The following is a 12,769-nucleotide window of genomic DNA, read 5'->3' as shown; positions in this document are numbered from 1 at the left end:
TGGTGCCAATGTTACGTTCCAAAGATAACCCGCATAGGCAAACTCAGTGAGGTAAAAATCTTTTCTTTTATTTTTTTTACAATTACAATATTATACAATCATATACTTTTATTGGTGCAGAACAATGCAGATACCAGTATTGGATGTTTTGTAATAGCCTAATATTAATTATGTGCTGTACATTTTATGAATATTAAAAATGCCATCAATAAAATACTACATGAGAGTTTAGGGGAACATATATTTTAGTTTTTTTTTTTTTTTTACAGATTTTTTTCTTTTCAGGCATTTTGCAACAAACATCACTTCACAAAACTGGTGCTTTAGTGGTATCAGTTTGTGGTATCAGCGTCGCTAAGTTGCACTATAATTACGATGCACTTACAAGTCAGACAAGTCTGGCACAAAGTTGTAAATATTTTTGCTTATAAATGCTGACAATTTTTGTCATTATATTTTTCTTTTGTAATCTTGTTGCAAGCAATATTCACTACGCTGTTTTCAACTACAATAAGGACAAGTCTTAATCTATTAAAATTGGTCTGAAAAAAAATCAGCATCGAGCATCCCTAGTTTTGCAAAAACATCTCAAGTCACAAGCAATCTTTTTATCATAGGAAAAAATGTCTTGAGTACCTAACTCAGTCCCAAAGACGTATTTTCATGTAATTTCCCATTTTTACAGGGGTGTAGGTGAATCTCATTCTGCTTCTATATAAGCTGTATGTTTTGGATACTTAGCAGAGGTGTGATTCTTGTACATCGGACAAACATTTAATGATGTCGAAGGTGGCCTTTAAAAAATAAAAGCCTAAAGTTCTCCAAAAGTAAATTGCCTCTGGTTTTAGAAATTTTGTAAAGGATTAAAAAACAATATTCATAGTCTTAGGTAAGAATTATTCTTTTTTTCTTGTAAAAGTCAAATCATTTGCCATTTGTTAATTATCTAATGCTAAAACAAATGTTGTGGGTTTCTAAAAATGAGTAAAAGTCTATCAGGGCCCTGCATTGTAAAATAAAACACTTCACTGTAAGATGACGCTAAAGTTTCAGCATAATTCAAAGGCACTCCTCATAATGAGAGCAGGTTGTGGCAGAAAAAGCATGCCACCAAGCCGCTGTCCTTCCTGCTTTGCATTATTGAGCACACGGCCCGAGTTTGACCCTGTGCTGAGGCCAAAAGCGACTATCAAAAGCTTCTCTAAATCTCCATTAACACGCCAATCAACTCAACGAAAAGGCAAAACAAGACATTAGAAGAGGTCCCCGGTCACAACTGACCTCCGTGTATCCCCTCCAGCGGGTAGAATAAGCAGACTAGCAGGTTCATGAGCACAGCCAGGTTGAAGGAGACGTTACTCCAAACCGAAATGTTTCTAGAACACCAATACAAAACCGGCTGGGCTGGGGAAAAACACAATGGTTACGTTTGTAAATCAATTGTTCATAAACAACTTCCTAATGTCACTGCAGGTCATAGGCATCTATCCAACATTCTACTTTCAAACTCATTAGTAGCAACATGAAGCACACCTTTGCAGTTGCATTTTTACTAACAGTACCTTGAAAAACAAATTTAAGAGGAGGGTGTGCACTGACATTTTAGAGGGGTAAATGAGTGCGCTTTTGAGCAATTGAGTGCACAAAACTGAAAAATATATATCTTGCGACTTATTTGGGAATTTTTGTGGCTGCTAAATGTTATTGCACTACTTTGCACGGCACTATTAGCATTTTCATTGCACTCTTACTATATTTTAGGCCAAACACTAAGCACTACATTTCAAATCCATCTATCAATCCATTATCTACACCTCTTTTCCTCAGTAGGGTCGCGGGGGTGCTGGAGCCCAATCCCAATTGTCTGCGTGCAGTGGGCAGGGGGCACCCTGAACTGGTTGCCAGCCTGCCTATTTATTCTGACAGTCTTTAATCTTATTTTTCTCTTTAAAGTATTTATTATCTGTTAACCTTTGAGTGACATGACCAATCTTGTTGCATACAATGGTTATGTATGGTTATGTTATACATACAACTATGTTTACATATTCTGTTTAGAACAGATCAAAAATGTTAATTTACAATAAGAGACTATCATCCAACTTTTGTAGTCTCAAAAGTTTGTAACAAAATTTGGCCTGACCTGAGATACTTTAAAAAAGAAAACACACATTAAGCAAACACTTATTTTTCAACTTTAGCTCACTGTTTTAATAATAAAAAGTGGACAGCATTGACAATGTTAATAATAAAATAACATTTTTATTTTTTTGATAATTTTTTTTTTTTTTTTTAAAGGCACAGGGACAGGAGCTTCGGCACTATCCAGTGTCTGTCTGTTAGGTATTAGTAGTTATTGCTTAAAAGTCTGCAAAACGAAGTAACACTGATAAAAACCATGGAAACGACCCCGTTTTATACTGCAGACAGATCATTTTACCTGACCTTAAGAAAATAACTTCTGCAGATTTAATCCCTCTTTGGAGAGACAAAACACAGCTTCGTGCAACGTATGCAGTCTTTAATGTTGATTAGAAATGTGACTATGTGGGTGCAGGCCTGTTTTTGTACGTTTGTGTACATGCGTAAGCAACATCTCACTAGTGATTCATAAGGTTAGTGCACAACTGCTAGACGGGGGAGAATTTGGAAAGTCCCTGTTCTTATTTTAGAAGTTAGAAATGCGTAAGGGCTGTTCAGACTTGCATGGAAAATAAATGATGGTGGACTTAAGTAATGGCTGAACCGCAGCCATCAATCTGGCTATATATATTACGCCGGTTGTACATTTAATCAACTCTTCCTGCTCAAATACACAGGAAGCTAAAAAAAGGAATTGCATTATTATGGTTGAACTGATCTTTCTGTTTGCCGCATGTGACGTAAGATGACATTGTACCTCGAAGTTTCTTCTGCCAGTTCATCTCACTGAAGAGATCCTCCGCCCGAAGGAAGAAGTCGTTAATCTTACTGCCTTGCTCGTCTCGTTCTGTGGTATAGTAGACTCGAAGCTTGGACTCAGAGGTCAAAAATTCACAGATGTTTGGCACGGGGAAGACAATTTCTTCCATGGTGCGGTCCTGGCGTACGATCTAGATACGTGGATTTACAATGACCATCGGTGTGTCTGTTCCCCTGGTGGTGTATTTAGTACCTCTATCTGAGCAGTGTGGTTGGCATAAAAATCCAAGGCCTCATCTCCATCTCGGCTAGATCCTACAGGCTTCAACATTACGGACAGCTCCTTATTGTGACGAGCCAACTGTATCAAAAGGAAAGTGATAAGAAAACTAGAGTCGAGAACCACCTCTGTGTATAATCAGACCTGGTGAGCCAGGATATAAATGTTGTGGCCAACATTTCTGGGAGATGCAGCATCATGTTCCTCATCATCCCCACTATCTTCCTCCTCCTTAGGGTCTTCAAACTCTACCTCTCCCTGCAGATAAGCTTTTTTGATCACCTCGACCTGGAGAAAAAAGAAGCCTCCTTGTTAAAATCATTAAAAATTAATATGCCATTATTTTGTAGAAAATGGAGCAAACATTTAAACTCTATACTAGAAAAACAGATTGATAGGTTAATAATAACCCAATTTAGGTCAAGACTTCCCACCCTAATCTATCACAAAAATTGTTTGCTTTAAACCCTGCCCCTTCAAAAAAGGTCAATTTTTAATTAAATACTACACAAAAAATTGTGTTATTTAATTTTACACACTAAACAAGTCAGTATCCAAGCTTAAAACTCACTTATACTCTATAGCACATGAATAACCTAAACTGCTTATGTGTAATAACCTGTGAAGCCCTTTGAGACTCTGTGATTAAGGGCTATACAAATAAAAATGACTTGACTTGACTATTTGGTTTAAAACAACCACATTATTGTTTTGATAATCTGTAGAAATTAAAAGTCATTTTGCCTAAATAAACCCAGAAAACCGCATCTTTGGCTTGTAAAAAAAACAAAAGTTGGTTCATTTTCTTTGAAACAACACAAATATATTTCTTTTTTCTACAACTAACCCAAAAATTGTCTATGTAGTGGAACGGTCCATGTTTTGACCCAATTTGCTTAATTTCTTAAAAAAGCTATTTAATCTATTTACACTTTTTTCTTCTCTTTCCAAAAATGCTGGTTAGGGTTATTTTGCTAAAAGAAAAACATTTCAATGGGGATACATCACTAAAAAAGTTCAAGAACCACTGTAATATTTGTTGTAAATTAAAAAAGACAAGGAAGATTCCTCACAAGCTCTTTCGGTCTCATGTTGTAGAGGATCCTTTCAGCATTCTCGCTGTCGTGACGGCTCTCCATGATGGCAAGCAGCAGTTTTGATGCGTTGTTCTAAGAGTCAGAAAAATCCTTTTAGAACAAAAAAAAAAAAAGAATTTTTCCCTTAACTTGTTTTCACCTTGAGCTCCAGCACCAAATCCATCCGCTTTTTTCCGAGTGGGTTGATGTCATTAAGGATCAGAGCGATGATGATATCAATACCGTTGGACTCATGAGTAGCAATGCAATTCTGGGGTATGTAGATTATATATTATCATCTTGGAATAACGGTCACATCAGGTAGAGAATATTGCTCACCTGGTTTTCATGACAAGGACCTTGACAGTACTCTGTGAGGCTCTCTAGAGTTTGGTTGATAAGGGCGACATTCTTTTCGTTAATGTACAAGCCCAGCAAGCCGAGACCTCCTGTGGTGCTGCCACAGATGCAGTCCAGGAACTGAAGGGTCTCACACACCAGGTTGTAGTTGTTCTTGTGGTTTTGACAGCGAAGAAAGTTCTAATACGGAAAAGGGAGATCAAGTTGATTAACTATGGAGGAACGATCATGCCATATGTAGAAATAAATGTATAAATAAATACCTACAAATATATGCCATAATTAAATCAGCTAACACCTAAATGTATGACTTCATACAAAAATAAATAAATACTTTTTATTTATGTCGTATATCTTTTCAAAACTAAATGTTATTTGGATGAGGGCGCAGGCTACACTGATCAGTGAAGAAAGGCGGTAATCTATGCACTTGTTGATCAACCAATAGGTAGTTAATACCCCAGTCAGTTTGACCATCCCCACTCAATAATATTTTATTGTGACAAAATACATGACGTACACTAAAATAAATAAAGGCCAAATTTATTGACAAAGTGCATAAAAACATGAATTTATATAATATATTTAGGTTTTACTTGATTCATATATGTATATGTGGTATTTATTTTTGGGTATTTAACTATACATTTCTACTTCTGGCAAGATTTTTTTCTCCCTCGTTAACTGGGCTAATAAATGACAAATATTTTAATTAACGATATCTTTATACATGTAATACACTTTTATTTTACATATAAAAAAATTTTCAGTTGTGTGCCAGGAGGGTTATTTTCTCCATGTGCTAAAACACACGATAATGAACATCAATCATAAAAAGAGGGGGTGAAACTATTCCCATCATCTCAATTATAATGATCTCATTACCTAATGTTAGCTATTACTATAGATTGTGTCAAGAGCCATAAAGGAAGCAGGTGTATTAAGCACCCGTTAAAAGGAGGAAGTTCAGTCGAGTGCAAATATGAGAAGCGCCGCTTGCGCCGCTTGAATGAACCAACCTGCAGGTCACGGTTGTGATTCTCACAAAGTAGCTGCAAGAAGCGCAGGATGGGCTGCATGATGACGATGACGTAACTCATCTCCCCTTCATCCTGATTCTTGTCCCCTGTGCTTGGTTGGCCGTCCACCGAGGCAAAGTGGTCCTCTGTGTCAGCTTCTCGCCGATAAGAGTTGAAAGCTTTCTTGGTGGCAGACGAAGCCTCCAAGAGCTGTTCCCGTACTTCTTCTGTCATGACGACTGACGATTCTCTTGCTGATCAAACACAAGGATAAAATTTTCTTTTGTAATTATTGGCTTGGTCTTCTTTAAAAATCAAACAAGTGACCACAAACCTTTTTTACGGACTGGTGTTTCTTTGTCCTGGCTGTCGTAGTCTTTCTTTCGATTTCCGAGGTCACTGGTATTTACGGTAACCGTAGCTTTGATTTCCAGCTGCGCCAACTTCATGCGATCGTAGAAAACCCGAAAGAAATTTTCGGACTTTTTGTCATCGGTCAGGCGGCAGAAAAATGAATGCTGAACACAGGAGTAGAACGAGCTTGAGTTAAACCCGCCTTTTGGCTATAGCCAACTATTTAATTGTTATTGATTTATTTGCTTACATTTTATTTTGAATATATTTAGTTTTTTTTAAATATATTTTATGTCTGTCTGATGACTTCATTGATTTTTTTAAATTTAATTCCCATGGTTCCCCATTTTACAGGGAATGTAGGGGTTGCAAGAAACATTCCCACAAAAAAAGGACCTTAAGGGTTACTACAAGTTTAAATTATTTATTTCCCAAATAAAATGAGGTTTATTGTTTTATGTTTGAATACTGATTTTCTTCACAAATTAAAATTAAACTAAACTTTGGCCAAAGCGCTTCCTGTTTAGTGAAACGGTTGCTATACAATTGAATTTATTTATTGTCATTGATAATAGCAAAGTGAACATTGTTTGCAACAAGATCAGAAACGGCAAACTTGTGATAAAGACCCAAGAGAAAAATAAGATAAAGGCTAAGTAGGCAGAAATATATACAAGGTCGTGTTTGGAGACTGGCCCAAGTTATAATAATTGTGCATTGAAAAATAATGCATCGTAAAATTGGACAATAAAATGTAATGCAATAACATTTAGCAGCAACAAAAAATCTGTTTGTTGCACGTGTATGCATACGTGTGTGAATATGAATGCTTATTTTCAAAGATGTGTAAGTATATGGTTCCTACAGCTTAAGGCAAGTTAAATTCAAGACTTTTATAGACTGTTTTAATGCCTTTTAAAATCAAATTTAGGACCAAGTCGACAAAAAACACAATTGAAACCAAAAACAAAAAAAACACAAATAGTTCTTACACAAAATACATCAAGCTTCATACATATTACCTGGCACAGCTTTAACCCGTGGCGAAAAATGTTTGTTGAACAGACACTTCTCATTAAATTTACACTTTCCCAAGGTCCAAAGTAAATGTCTCAGTCCGAAGTTTTTTTTGTGTATTGTGGGTAGACCTAAGACATGCGTCTGCTCTGAAAAGCCTGACTGAAACCACATCACCGATTTGATAGTTCCGTTGTTGTAATCACGCGATATTGCCACAAAGGTAAATCGCTTAATTATTAAAAAAGACCATTTATAAATGTTAGTAAGTCTTTTAGTTTAGACGAATGTAAATCTTAATGTGTTTACATATTTAAGACTTTTGAAAATTGGATTTAAGACATTTTAATGCCAATTAAGGCCTTATTTTTAGAATAATTAATTCAATGCCTTTTAAGAATTTTCAAGGATGTGCGGGAACCCTTAAGTATTTCAATGCAAGTTTGTTTAGAATGGCGTTACAGAGTATTCAGGAACTGACTTGTTATGTCATTATGTTCGACCATAATCCATGATGAGGGAACCTACAATGAGTACAAAGCTAAAGAGGGACTTGAGTCTTGAATGGACGTTTACAAAGAAAGAAACAGAAACATTAGAATGGCGTGAATCAGAAAGTAGAGGTTAAGTTCATTTGTTTCTCAGGAATGGGGTCAAGCCGAATTAGACCACTTCTCCATGTACATTCACTGGACTGTTGTTTTGATTATGTAACAGTTCTTATCTACAGCACCCTTTGCAAAGGCCTCACCCTGCCAAGTCCGACTCGCGCAAACAGGGTGAAAAATGACACGAGAGGGAGAAGCCTGGCCTACTTACACAGAAAACAAGATGGTGGGGATCCGGGTAAATGAGTCCAGAGACAAAAAAAAAGACCGAAGGAATAGGAAAAGAAAAGAGGGGAGGTTTGGGAAATCAGAGGATGAGACACTGAATACTCTGTTCGACAGTAACTGGGCCAGGAAGGGTTATGTAACCAGCCGTCTTTCCAGGTTATATGCAAAACTGGGCTACTGGAGGAGTAAAAATGAAAGAAACAAAGACAAAAGCAAGATTTTGTAGCAGGAGTGTGTTCATTAAATAAAAATGTGTGGTGATTGTGCACACTCATCCTGCAAAGACTAAGAAACAACATTGAAAAATAATGATCATTTACCGTATTTTCCACACTATAAGGCACACCAAATCATGAAACGCACCCCTAAATATTGTCTTGTGTATTTTTTTCATATATAATGTGCACAAGACAATAAGGCACATGGAATTAGAACTACTGTAAGGGATAGGCGTACAAAATGAAACAAGAAAGTGGCGGTTATACAGATTGATTTGAGGGGGTTTTTATCACTAACAACAATTGCATACAATTGCACAACATTGGATGCAATTGAAATGAAACCCAAATCATGGCATGGAGTGCGCCGGATCTAATCCACTAGACCATTAGGAATACAGAAGTCAAATAAAAAGGCATTAAGTTTTATGTCATCATCACACTATTTTCAGTCACAGTATCAAATTGTTATATTATTATTGGGGTGGGTCGCAAGAATATTGTCAGACAATAGACCGGTTAGTGTTCCAGCCAATTCGCAAAGCCTTTATGACGTGCACAAGACTCTGAACTGAATGACAAGAAAGGCAGTGTGGGAAGTAATTTGGTCAATCCTAACTCAATGAAGAAAACGGCATTGTAAGGAGTAATTTTGTCGTCCTGAAAGATATAAATCAATTGCCGTACATATTCATTTACCATTCTAAGTTGGACCTGAAAAAAAGTGAAACAACATTTTGTCTAACGTATCTGGTACTGTGACAAAAAAATAGTGAGATAATGGGATATGCCTGTGTGTGTTGTCTTTTGTGTCCTATTAACTAAGATCCTGCTGCGATTCAGTTTTGATTTTCCGTTGTATTCATTATTATGCACGATTTAATAACAAACCATGTCCCCAGTGGTTAGGATTCGGAGCCCTTACAAATGCTGTCCGGTCCAATTCCCGTTGCCACAGTTATGCAATTCAGGTCAGCGATTAAAGTTTATCAACTGATCAATAATTGCACAAATATGGTAGTATTTTCCCAATTCTGTCCACATATAAGGGGGGCGCAGGATCATAAGGCTCACATTCAAATCCCTGTACGATTTGGTGTTTTTGGGCGCGTCTTATAATATAGAAAATACGGTATTTACCAGTGCAATTATTGCAGCCAAGTTAACACACAATCAGATGCAAATCTCATTTGCAGCAACTTTAACAGTAAAATATGTGATGGTGACCTGGAGCACATTCCACAGACTCGTCCCCACCCCAGCGTAGGCCTCCACCACTAAACGGGAGCTTTCCTGCACGTACGCACCGCCAACACTCAGGGACCAGCAGATAGCCGATCAAGGAGGGAGTGGTAGAGAATCACTGAGCAGAGACCCCGATGACCGCACGCGCCTTAAAGCCCTCTCGCATCTTGCGGCAGTTAAATGATGGGAGGCGGAATGTTTGGCTCATTTAAACTAGGCGGCTTAAGTGGGTTGATTGAGGTATGGGCTATGTTAGGCGTCCACTCAAGCAGAACGTAGATCTTATCATCACTACCTAACATAGTCGGGACACAACTTTGAATGAAATTGAGTGAGACTCAAAATTTGTCCGCAAAATGTCAATGGGATTGATAAGACACTACGTTTTTCACATCCACAAAAATTTACTTTAATGTAAAGGAACTTCCTGTCCAATTGACTGACAGCACAATTACACATTGGTATGATTATATTAAAACAATGGTGGGCCAACCTTTTGAGTCAGGAGCCGCATTGGAAGAAAAAAGATAACATAGGCCTACCCAGTTATTTTCTCATATGCATTAATAAATATACATGCAGATATCTTCATGCATATCGGTTATAAATGAATTATTTCATTAAATTGTTTTGAAAAGTAAAACACGTTTGAAATTCAATTCACATTATGGGCTACGTACAGAATACCCTTGGTAGATCTCAAATAGGCCAGACCATTACAGTTATATCATACTCTGATCTAAGTAATCAAAATATCACGTTATTTATTTTTCTTTTCTTTGTGTGTGTGAGGGATCATTAAAAAATGTTGGGATTTAACAAACCTTCCCTAAACAGAACATTTAATAAGTTTTTCAAAAAAAAACTTAGATTTCCTGAGATAAATAGTCAATTTTCTTTTATCATTCATTAATTATAATCATAAGCATTGCAACTGATTCCACAAAGTCAAAAAACTTTAAAAATGAATTTAGGTATGGTGTAATGCACATTAAGATTAAACAAAAATTGAAATGGAAGTTTTTTTTAAACAATTAATTACACATGTCCATAAAAAAACTTTAAATATTATCCTCACAGATTTCTTTCTTTTTTCAATGAAAACAATATAAACGGCAGTATTGTAGTTAGTGAAGTATTTTTGTTCCCGATACTTTGAACCTTTTGGCTTGCTTAAATACATCTATACCAGGTGTCATATCCTGACTAGCTGTCAGTTTCAGAATGTCAATTATCCAGCGGGCAAGATTGAACCTCCTCGTGGGGCTGTTCCCGGCCCGCGAGCTGTATGTTTGACACCATTGCGCTCTTCAAAAGGAAAAAAAATACTATAATTATAATACATTCACATTCTAGTAATAGGGAAACAACCATCACCGATTTAGTTTATTTCCAAGCTGCAAAAGTTCAATTAAATGTGAATTTTTCAAGACATTTTCAAGATTTTGCTAGTTTTCCTTAAAATAGTAACTTCATACCTCTCCTTTTATCAGTATGTTTTTGGCACGAGTAACAGTACTTTTCAGCACTTCACACTCGCCCTTTTCTCTGCTACCTCACCCTACCGCCGCAAACACGCACCCATTAAAATTACATAAGTCATGCACACATACTTTCCAGAGCAAGCACGCACAAGCCAGCAGGCGCACACTTCTTCCACACCCAGCGACTTTTTACAGACACCCACAAAAGTAGGTCAGCTGTCTCCAGCAACAGGCACATGCCCATGTATGAAAAAACGAAAAAAATAAAAAAAAAATAAAACGCCCACATGTCACACCAGTGCTCAGGAAAACTGAAGCCTTCGCCAGCATTATGTAATCATATTTGCATTGGCGCGTTGATCTCGCCTTAGAAATAAACTGTGTGCTGTCAGCCATGCGGTCCAAGGACTGGTATGAGCTGGCATGACACTTCAGTCAAGGAAACAGAATTGCTAGTATTTCAAGGCGGAATAAACAAAAATCACTTTAACTGAGGGCGGCTCCAGAGGTCATGGAGGAATGAGGAATTCATTTAACCTGTAGTTTTCGGTGACGTGCAGTCAGGGGAAGCATGTGGCCCTGTGCCTCTCATGTCATAATGGAAATATAAAAGTAAAATATATTTAATTGATGGCATTTATTCAGTTGAAGTTTATTTTTCAAGACAAAATAAGATGAAAAATAAATTAACATTTTAAAAATGAATAAGGAAATAAATCAATCAATAATGAATAAATAATATAATAATACTGGAGATTAATGACAAAATCACATATATTTGTGGACTACAAAACCAAAAATGATTTGTATGCAGTTCAATTGCCTGCATCTTTAACTTTCTAAACATGAATGAAACAGTGGACATGAACTGTTATGAACATGGCTCTTCTTGACTAATCCTTGCTGCTAGAAAAACAACACAAAACAACCCAAAAAAGGATGGTTGAACCTTAAAATGAAAATCAAACAAAAAAAGTCCCTAAAACAACCAAAAACTGACCGAAACCACCCGAAAAACACTACATTCAGAAAATTGTACTGAAAAGTATGAAAAATACATGAAAAGATACTGAAAATGATGGGAAAAGTACTGAAAACCATGACAACGTGCTAAAAAGCATGTTAAAGTGCGGAAAAGCATGTTAAAGTGAGGAAAAGCATTAAAAGTACATATCATTAAAAAGTATGAAAATGAATGAAAAACAACTGAAAAATGACAAAAAAGCGACCCAAAAAGGACAAAAAAAAAAAACGGATAAAAAAAGAAAAACAATCATAAAACAAAAAAAAAAATGACTAAAACGACAACTAAATGACACCCACCCAAGTGTTCTGAATTTGATGCACACCTCAGCCCCATACAATAGAATTTGTATTTCTCTATGCATGGACCTTGTTTTATGATGGTAGATTACCCATCTATTGATGCTTTTATTCAAAAAGAGCAGAGCACAGACTTCATTTACAAGTTAAGGTAAGACAATAAAACATTTTTCCAATGCAACAGTTTAGATATTGCTTTCTTGCTTCACCCATCAAATGTTGAATAAGATGTAGGTTAATTTATTAGTAAATCTGACTAGACAATAACTTCACTGCACTGGTAATTTTCATTTGGGATGTGTAACACCAAAGATAATCGAAACGTTCTGTCCCCAAAAAAACATAAAAATCCCCAAAATTACAATTTAATACGTATTTTGAGATATTTTAAAGTGTAAGGTTTTGATTAGGTCAGATTTGATAAACATGCATCTTTAAACTAAAAAGTACGAGTTACAAAATCTTGTCGGTAAAATCTAGCAATTCCCTTGTTGTTCTAAATCAGGTGTCACCAATGTGGTGCCCGAGAGGCTAGTGGACCGGTTCTAAAAATAGCACACCGGTGATGGTTAATTGCGATTTTCTAGTTAATTTGAGTTAGAATTGCCATGATTAGTGTATTTAAGAACATGATTCATTCTTCTGAAATCTTTGAA

General features: G+C 36.4%; 1 protein-coding gene across 3 annotated transcripts in view; it reads right to left on the bottom strand.

The window, feature by feature from the left end:
* Positions 1–12,769, bottom strand: part of LOC148364527 (inositol 1,4,5-trisphosphate-gated calcium channel ITPR1-like) — an 86,991-nt gene that overhangs the window by 20,714 nt on the left and 53,508 nt on the right. For all 3 annotated transcript variants that reach the window (XM_088338667.1, XM_088338669.1, XM_088338668.1), the window contains 9 exons: positions 5,971–6,154; positions 5,637–5,890; positions 4,597–4,797; positions 4,418–4,528; positions 4,255–4,350; positions 3,326–3,469; positions 3,155–3,262; positions 2,900–3,092; positions 1,282–1,404 (listed from right to left, as the gene is read on the bottom strand). In XM_088338667.1, the coding sequence (XP_088194793.1) occupies positions 1,282–1,404; positions 2,900–3,092; positions 3,155–3,262; positions 3,326–3,469; positions 4,255–4,350; positions 4,418–4,528; positions 4,597–4,797; positions 5,637–5,890; positions 5,971–6,154 (1,414 nt within the window). The remainder of the gene's footprint in view (positions 1–1,281; positions 1,405–2,899; positions 3,093–3,154; positions 3,263–3,325; positions 3,470–4,254; positions 4,351–4,417; positions 4,529–4,596; positions 4,798–5,636; positions 5,891–5,970; positions 6,155–12,769) is intronic.

This window comes from Urocampus carinirostris, chromosome 6 (assembly GCF_059441175.1).
Source record: "Urocampus carinirostris isolate Australia breed hairy pipefish chromosome 6, RoL_Ucar_1.0, whole genome shotgun sequence".
In the NCBI taxonomy this organism is placed as follows: domain Eukaryota; kingdom Metazoa; phylum Chordata; class Actinopteri; order Syngnathiformes; family Syngnathidae; genus Urocampus; species Urocampus carinirostris.
This window is presented reverse-complemented; position numbering and strand designations above follow the sequence as displayed.